Below are 9,419 nucleotides of genomic sequence, written 5' to 3'. Positions count from 1 at the left end.
CCATTCCTTGGGTTGAGTACTAGTATTATACAACACAAATAGATAATAAATTTAATCTGGTATTTAAATCTAAGGTCAAACAAGGCAAAACTCCACGTGGCTTTCAATTCACCTTCCTCCCTCCCTCCCTCTGTGCCCCATGATTGGGCCCATCATTTATCAATAGTTAAAGCTTCTAAGGTTCAACCTTAGTTCCGCTTACCTCGCCTTCCTTTGCTACCTCGTTGCAGGACATCTACACACACACACACAGAGATGCATGTGACAATGACAGGCGTCTCAGTTTCCATATGTAGGGGAAAGATACGAAATCGAAAACCAATTTCTCAAAAATCCTTTTATCGCTTGTATATTTGATATCTCGCTTGGTGAGCTTTTTAGTGTACTGTTTTCAACTTGATTGTCAACGATTAGAGGGGATAAAGTCTGAGACCTTTTAGACCTCTACTGCCAAGGATAACTTAACGTTATAACACACAAGGCTTTATGTGCGATAGCTGACATGCAAAGGAGATGTTTCTGTTTCGAAGGCTGTAAATGCCCAGTCAGGTGCTTTTGCTTGTGCGTGTTGTGTTGCTCTCTTTTGGAGGTGGCACCCTGATGCTACAAACAAAGCTCAAGTTGATCAGATTATGCAAATCTGCGCCTTTCTTACATTCACCCGTCTCCCTTAACATTAAATTGTAGAGAACCACCTGCCTCCTCTCACACTCAATGTTGATGCAGACCCAAAACTCTACACAAACAGACCAGTTTCATCACCACCGCCACAATGAATGCACCAAACATAGAACCTAACGATCCCTCCCTCGATCTCATTCAAGGTACTCTTTCCAAACAACAAGACCAGGGCTTCATTGCCCATCCGTTCACTCATATAATAGTACCTTATGCAAGTACGAATTTCGAGGTTTGTTACAATAGCAAGAACTAGTGTATCAAGGGCAAGCTCTCTAAAGGAGAGAAAATTTACAACATAGGGTGCAAACCACAGAATGTGACATGCATGGCCCCCACACACACAACCCAAACACGTAAGCAGGACACTAAAGACTTCACATTAAGCATTACCATCCCTGAGAGAGCTTACCAATCTTTCTATTTGGGAAAAACATACGACTTCAATTGTTGTTTGCTGCATCATTTCAGAGTCATAGGGCTGGTTTAACACATTTCAAGAACCTTGACTAAGCAAACGCGTGAGCAAATTCAATTCAGTTTTTTCCAGGAATAGACTTCTACGATTGGTGTTGTGCTGCATCACGTCAAAAAGACAAACAAGCACTGGTACATCAATCCTTATCCGGAAAGAGTGCCTAGAAACTTTGGATCCATCATGGCTGTCAAGCTATAGATTTGCAGAGGGGCTCCGAAGGTGGCGATAGAGAAATGAATAAAGACATCACCAGAATTCCAGAATGGTGGAGCACTAGAGTCAAGCAACCTTTGCCTGCATTCCAACAGAAGGGGTCATAGAGCACAACTATGATAGCATGTAAAGGTTTTCCTTCTAGAAGATACGGAGACATCAAGTTACAAACTATGATAGCATGTAAAGGTTTTCCTTCTAGAAGATACGGAGACATCAAGTTACATAGTTCTAGCTGTTTAGCATGAGGGCGTAGTGCTCAAAGATCGGAGAATGTCTGAGATGTGATGACCTAGAAAGACAGTTTGTCAATACATTTGGAATCGCAAGGAGGCAAAGAAAATGGCTGCACATGGCTCACTTCATGTCTATATGCGGATGATCTGTTGCTTGTAACTGTCGACTTACACTGGTTTCCTAAGGCTGGGTTCATAAGGAGCACCCACTAAGCTGTTCACACTGCAAAAGTCTGCCACGTCCGACGACCAGACCTGTCCAGGTAGTGGCCACCAATCCTTGTCATCTGAAACATTCCACAGTGTGGTGGGCTTCAGACTTCAGTTCGTCCCTCTGAACCATGGTCTGCATGCCCTTGAGCTCTATGGGCCTGGACAGATAAGTTCTTTCTGAAGGGGTCTAAGACTTGGCAAAGAGAAATAACTAGGAGTGATAATACCAAAAAGAGAGACAAACCATTTGATGGCAACTACATAAAGGTCCTACTAAGGAGTGCTCACTACATTAATTCTAATTCGACATGCATGATTAGCAGATGTAATCTGTTCTACCATCAGCCACGGGTGCAAACATAAGTTTTCTGCATTTTCTCTAATTCTGGAAACACAATTAGAAACTCTAATTTGATCTTCCATCAGTCATTGTGAGTGCAAACACATCTGGTAGCTACCTGTTACAGTTACTACATCCGACATGAGGGCCTTCAGGGAAGGAAAATATACATATGAAAACAGGGTCTGAGCTGCTGGGAAAACACACCAACAGTGCCCACAGCCATCATTCTTCCAACTCCTCAAGCTGAGCCCTTTTCACTGCCTTCTTGGCTGCAATCTTTCTGATGAAAATACCCCAGCGTAAAGCTGCTTTAAGCTTCAGCCAACCCACATAAGCCTTCCCAGAAGAACGGACTCCATCTTCACCATAGGACACAGCAGGAGATGGTGTAAATCCTGAGAACAATGCGTCCTCTCCTTGCAGTTGATAATTTTCTGGAAGAGCTGAGTACTGCTGAAACCTTAGGAGTTGCTGCATGTCCTCATATCCTAAGAGCTCTACAGTCTTTGCCCGGATGTCCTCTTCTGTAAAGAAGTGATCAACAGCAGGAGTCGTAGGATCTTGTGCTCGAATGCGTTGCCATTCAACAGAGCCTACCTGGAATGCTTGCTGAGATGGAGCAGATTGAAGACCAAAAGATCTGGATACTACGGACTGAGAGGGCCCAAGAGCAAGACCGGTGACGGAAGCCTCGTTGCCAGCAGAGAAAGAGCCTTGAAGAGGCATATTTGAGGAAGATTGATTAGGTGGATTGTTTCCTGTGCTGAACACCTGATTGCCTTGAATAAGTTGATGATCCTGACTGCCATACCTTGCAGAAGTTTCTGCATTGTAGTTGTAAAGCTGATGTATACCACCACCAGCTGCAATAACTGTGCCATTTTAGTACTTAGATGCGATCACATGCTGGATATTTTCTTCTTAATCAAGACGGAAGCTTACCTGGAGTGTTTGTGACAGTAGGTGTGCTTTGGAAATGCCTTGGCTGCTGAGGGAAACCCACTGGCTGACTGTACATCAAAGACTGTTCCTTGAGCCCACTGGAGCTTCCAACAGTGGTCGAGCCCTCATTATCACTATACATGACTGGATGTTTGTATGTATTTTCAGAAGCAAGGGCTCCACTATCATACTCTGTGACACTGGACCAATTCTCGTAGGCGACTTTTACCAGCTTATCCACATACACCTGTAGACATGAAGGGTAACCAATTGAAACTACAACTGAGCTTAGCCCCTTAATTGCCCAGAATAACACGTTAAGGTGGACAAGGTACCTTCTCATTTTCTGTAAGAGACTCAGCAGATTTGTAGTGATGACCACTTGAAGTCACACCCATAAGCTCATAAATGTTATTGAATATGACACCGACACTATGTGAACTGTCTGCATAGAAGACATACAGCTTGCCACTGAGGACACACGTCTTTGCATGTTCCACAGTAGCGTCCCACATCTTGTTTGACATACCGCTTCCTAGGGTCTGGATAAAAAGAAGCATCTGTTACCAAGGGCTCCTAGAAAACCCTCAGATTATTTTCCTGGAAGAATCATGAAACCAAATGAATATTAAACCCTTACATTTCTCAGCTTTTGTTGATCCATCACATAGCATCTGAGAAAGTCTTCTACAGTCTTGATACCATTCTGTTGGAGCCTCTTATGGAAAGCTCCATCTTTACCGATCTTGTCTAATCGCCACACCTCATCACTTAAAGCTGGTGGGTAGTGCTTTTTGTAAACTGAAAAGCACAAAAATTAAGCATATCATGCAAATAACCAAACTCTAAAGAAGAGGGGGATCAAAGCAGAGAGAGCAAGAGACAGAACTTACGTTCCCCTCTATGATCTTTGACAGTGAAGGCATCTGTCTTGCACTCTTGGATGCGAATGCCCTCACAGAACCCAGAGGCTACTCTCACTCCTAGCCTGAATTTCCTGCTTCGGATCCAGCTTGAATTGTCTGTGAACGTCAACTCACCCAGAGTACCAACCCCTTCCTTCAGTGTGATAAACAACTCCCCTGTTAGAAGGGGTCTCTTCCCATCCCGCTCTTTGACCACATGATTTTCAAAATCTTCTGCTGTCCATTCATCGTCATCATTAGCAAAGTCTCCATCAAGAACCACCACCTCTAGTTTGGCAGCAGATTCCACCCCTGTTGTAACAACCTGCCCAGTGCTTGCATCTTCAAGAACAATATGTATAGGCAAACCTTGCTCTCCCTCAACTTTTCCACCAGTAAACAAAGGAAGGGCAAGTTTATTCCTGAAAATAAGGCGCAAGTCTGACACATGTGACTCTTGTATTTGTCTTGGAGGAGTTCTGCAGTTCAAATAAACAGGGAAGTCATGCATCTTAAAAGATCTCATGCATGTTGATACAGCCAATTTTGAGAGTATTACTTAATTGACAAGAAACACAAGAGAGATTAAAGGAATTCATCAAGGCACTTCAGAAAGCCTCTCTCTCTCTCTCTCTCTCTCTCTCTCTCTCTCTCTCTACAGGACCATCATGATAGGCCACACAATGGCCAAAATATGAGGAGTATTGGAGACTAAGATTAGCTTTTTGGCAGAGAGAGAAAGAGGGCCAGAGGCCACCAGCCAGGAAGGCTTCAAGAGGAACTATTTTCCTTTAAATCGTATATTTACTCTCCGAGCCATAATTTAGGAGGTGAGGGCATGGAAGCAAAAAGTATACTGTTGTTTCATGGATTTTTGTGAGACCTTCGACTCCGTCCCCCAATCCAAACTGCTAGATCGCCTACAAGAGCTTCAGTTTCCACCAGACTGTTGGCAAAGCAATTCAGAAGCAATGGAAAGCTTGAAAGGCACAGTAGTTGCACAAACACAGAGAGGAGCTCAAGTTGGCGGTGATAGCTCTCACGTAAGAGTGATGAGAGAATAATCATTAACAAAAGGTTTAACACCTTTAAAAAAGGCCCAAAAGGGGTCCAAGCAATGTGTGCCAAATGTGGCTAAAGTGCTATAAGGTTTAACAACAATCAAACTAAGGCCTAGTGTGCCTAGCACTAATAAAGCCGAACTCCTACATACATGTCCACTACAAAATGTGTATATCTCCCTTGTAGTAGAAATGTATAAGTACAGAGTAGATCAATCATCAAGCCCAAAGCTTTGTGGAAAGCTTCGTTCAAAGCTTATGTCTTTATATCCATCTGACGCATACTCCAACGATGGTGAGCTGCCAACGCAGCGACTGTGCGAATGGTTATCATTTTTGAAGTAAAGGCAAAGGTTTCATCATATCCCCTTCTCTTGGGAATAACCTTTTGCAACTAGCCTTGCCTTGTACCTATCAATGAATCCATCTTGTTTTTGTACACACCCACTTCGTACCAATCACATTCTTGCCTGGAGGCAAGTCAACTAGTTCCCAAGTATTGTTTTTCTGTATCGAACTATAATCATCCTGCATGGCTGACTCCCAATGCTCATTGCCATGAGCTTGCTCGTAAGAAAATGGTTCCTCAAAATCATACTTACTACCATACTACCCAAGCAAGTATAATCCACTTCATGCCTGCTAGATTCACCTCTTCTTGCCGCTCTTGTCCTGCTCTCAAAAGGAGCTTGCTTCCTTTGAGGGTACGAATCGGCCATCTAGGCACTGTTCTAGCCTCTTGTATGGCTGTCCATTCATCCCTTATAGCTTCATCAACAACTGTATGACCAAAGGGCTCATTGGCGGGCTGATTTCCAAGCTCATCCAGAGGTGTTTGCTGTCCTCAACCCTGCTGTTCAGAAAATTTAGAATGTGGGAATGTCACTTGACGAAACAAGTCAACTGGGTCACCACCACCAACTTACTTATGTGTAGATGCAAGTGGCTGAACCAACCCTTCAGCAACAACTTGCTTATGTGTGGATGTATATGATCTCCCTGCTAGTGATAATCTTGTGGCTAGAGAGATCATAAAATCTTGTAACCTCTAATCTCATGACTGTAAGTTGTAACCCACAAAAATACATTTCGCAGCTTTATCATTCAGCTTGGTCCTTTTCTTGTGTGGTACATGTGCATATGCCAAGCTACAAAACACACAAAAGTAATCAGCTTCGGGCTTACACTCATGCCAAGCCTCAAATGCTGTGATAGTCTTCAAGGCCTTCGTGGAGTACGTGAGTTGCCCATAGAATGCGCCTCAAGGCAAAACTTGCATGGCAACTCTTTATCTTTTATCATGCATCTTGCCATTTCCATCAAAGATCAGCAAATGTTCATATATAAAAAGCCCCTCAAACCATTGACTAAATCATCTCGTTCTTTCATAAATTCAGCTGTAAACACGTATGTGTGATTGAGTCTTAGGGCTTATGCATACATCATCTCAGCCAAGCACTTCATTGTGCTCAAGTCCAAGGCAGCAAGCTCTCTTCTGTTGAAATATACAAGTGAATAGGGTGTGTGCGGGAACAAGCCCTTAGCAAGAGGCTGTAAAAGAAAAACTGTAAATGTGAGAGAAGCTGTGAAAAGGTGAGAAGTATCTACTCAGAGAGAATAAAGGGTAGCATGAGAAGATTTAGGAGGTGTGGAGATTTTCTGGGAAGAGGTGGAGAGAATCAAGCAAAAGAGGTAGAGTGAATCAAGGAGAGATCAGTGGGATTAGATACTTGGATGTAAACCCTATAAATTGAGGCATTGGTCTAATGAGAATTTGTTGGTTTTTGATTATCCATGCCTACATTAAGCTATCAGTTAATTGCTCACTAATCACGTCTTAATTATCGTCTAATCTCTTTTCTAATGATGTTGATTCTAGCATTTGATCCACCATAGCTCATCACATTGCTACAAATTTAACATGGTATCAGAGCCTAGCTTAGAATCCATCAAATTTATGAGTCCATTATCTTGCTAATCACCTAGCTAATCAAGATTAGTAGATAATCAAGTTTTTTTAACCTCTTTTTCAATTAGCCTCTGTACTCCCAGCTGGTGGAGGAGCTCTCTCCCTTCACACATAAAATTGGCCCAAAACTTTTTAGCCACGTTCAAATTAATCATTGGGTATCTGATACAGATCCCTTTAACTTCCAATTGCAATTCGGAGATGATTTGATACTCCAACCATTCAGTACAGATTTGTTACCCTTGGTTTAATGTAATTTCTAGTGAATTTATGCTGATAAATATGTTATAATCATCACCTAAATACCAGATTGAGTTGTAAAAGGGTAGACACTGTCCTTGAATCTTGAATTGGATCAAGAGGTAAGACCCCCTTCACATCATCATGAGTACGGCACAAGAGCTAGCCAAATTTAATGGGGAGCAGTTTTATACATGGCAAACAAAAACCATGTATCTGCTCATGAGGAAAAATCTGTGTGGGCTAGTTGAGGGAAGAGATGAATGCCCACAGGTGAGTAGGAAAAATGAGTGGAAGAGCAAGAATGAGAAAGCATTAGGACTTATCGCACTCAGTTTAAATGATGAAATCATTCATCACATCACAGGGATACAATGGGCAAAAGATGCATGGGATGAACTCAATAAATTATTTGGCACTCAAGCAAAAAATTCAAAGATAAATCTGTTAATGTAATTCTACAAACTGGATATGAAGGAAAGTGAACCTTTAATCACACACTTGAACAAATATAAAAGCATTAAGCAACAACTGGCAGCCATTGGCAAAAAGGTAGAAGATGATGAGGCACTAGCAGTGCTTCTTAAGAGTGTGGGCAAAGGTGAATATGACAACATTGTAGGAACATTAAAGAATGTACCTGAATTGAAGCTGCACGAGATAGAAGGAGCTCTACTAGAACAAGAGACCAGAGTCAAAGAGAAGAAATGGCTGGACTCAACAACTGGAGAAGAAAAAGTATTCTTCACTCTCGAGGAGGATTTTCTCGAGGACGAGAAAGAGGCAGAGTAGCAGGAAGGACCTTCACTTGCCACAACTGTGGGAAGCCAGGACACATGGCAAGAGACTGCTACAGCAAACCCAGTGGAGAAGGAACGACGACGACAAACTTCATGGAGGCTCCTAAATAAGGAAGTGGAGTCAGATCATCTTTTTTAAGAGAGAGAGAGAGAGAGGGAGAAATCCCATAACCCAATGTAACCTGTCCCAACAAAGTAAAACCACCTCTGAGCCACCGATGATGTAGGCCATGTGGTAGATGTATGTGTGAGCACTTTAGTCAAGGTCACGGGCACTTGTAGTAGCCTTGGACACATAGAGAGAGAGAGTGTCAAAGACTATGAGTTTAGGGACTTGAGGTACTGGTCGCGGACTACCAAGTAAGAGGGAAACTTGGTATAGGGTCCAGGTGTGCTAGGAGTATTCACTTGAGGGGAGGTGTTGAAATATACAAGTGAATAGGGTGTGTGCGGGAACAAGCCCTTAGCAAGAGGCTGTAAAAGAGAAACTATAAATGTGAGAGAAGCTATGAAAAGGTGAGAAGTATCTACTCGGAAAGAATAAAGGGTAGCATGGAAGATTTAGGAGGTGTGGAGATATTCTGGGAAGAGGTGGAGAGAATCAAGCAAAAGAGGTGAAGTGAATCAAGGAGAGATCAGTGAGATTAGATGCTTGGATGTAAACTCTATAAATTAAGACATTGGCCTAATGAGAATTTGCTAGGTTTTTATTATCCATGCCTACATTAAGCTATCAGATAATTGCTAACTAATCACGTCTTATCATCTAATCTCTTTTCTAATGATGTAGATTCTAGCATTTGATCCACCATAGCTCATCACATTGCTACAAATTTAACATCTTCAACATTCAACGTTCATTCTTGCATCTCCCTCACCAAATCTAGGTGTGCATAAGGCTCTCCAAAGTGGCTTCGCAATTGTCTTCAATCCATTTGATGGTTCAGTCGACGTTTGGTCTACATCGTCCTTACGTTTCGTATTCCTCAGTCAACCATCTTTGGTAAGTTTTCTGCATTGTAAAGAAGTTCTCCAAAGCAATAAAGCAAATACTCTTTCTTGTGCGAGGGGGCCTTAAGTGGGTCGATTAGGACAGAAAGCCTTCCTGTGCGTTACATGATCATACCAGCAGTTGCATGTTACACCCAATCATGGACTTGTTGAGGGCCTAGAGTTGGAAGGATCCACACCAAAAATCCACTGAGGAGAAATAATCGGCTAGCAATTTGTTAATATATTGTTGTAGTTGTTTGTAGTGGCCTCGTGGATGACAAAGGAGGAGGAAGGAATACTGCTTACATTGAATAACAGCGCCCAATGGGTGACGGGTCAGGGGATTAC

At 42.4% G+C, this 9,419-nt stretch overlaps 1 protein-coding gene across 2 annotated transcripts in view; it reads right to left on the bottom strand.

The window, feature by feature from the left end:
* Positions 1–2,168: 2,168 nt before the first annotated feature.
* The window catches only part of LOC147615645 (calmodulin-binding protein 60 D-like), a 35,169-nt gene continuing 27,918 nt past the window's right edge, over positions 2,169–9,419 (bottom strand). For both annotated transcript variants that reach the window (XM_086778187.1, XM_086778188.1), the window contains 5 exons: positions 3,997–4,487; positions 3,744–3,904; positions 3,439–3,645; positions 3,104–3,350; positions 2,169–3,024 (listed from right to left, as the gene is read on the bottom strand). In XM_086778187.1, the coding sequence (XP_086634313.1) occupies positions 2,384–3,024; positions 3,104–3,350; positions 3,439–3,645; positions 3,744–3,904; positions 3,997–4,487 (1,747 nt within the window). In that variant the 3' untranslated portion in view covers positions 2,169–2,383. The remainder of the gene's footprint in view (positions 3,025–3,103; positions 3,351–3,438; positions 3,646–3,743; positions 3,905–3,996; positions 4,488–9,419) is intronic.

The sequence above is a fragment of the Cibotium barometz genome, chromosome 39 (assembly GCF_041138505.1).
Source record: "Cibotium barometz isolate CiBa-2024 chromosome 39, ASM4113850v1, whole genome shotgun sequence".
In the NCBI taxonomy this organism is placed as follows: domain Eukaryota; kingdom Viridiplantae; phylum Streptophyta; class Polypodiopsida; order Cyatheales; family Cibotiaceae; genus Cibotium; species Cibotium barometz.
Note: the sequence above shows the minus strand (reverse complement) of the source record. Positions and strands in the feature narration are given on the sequence as shown.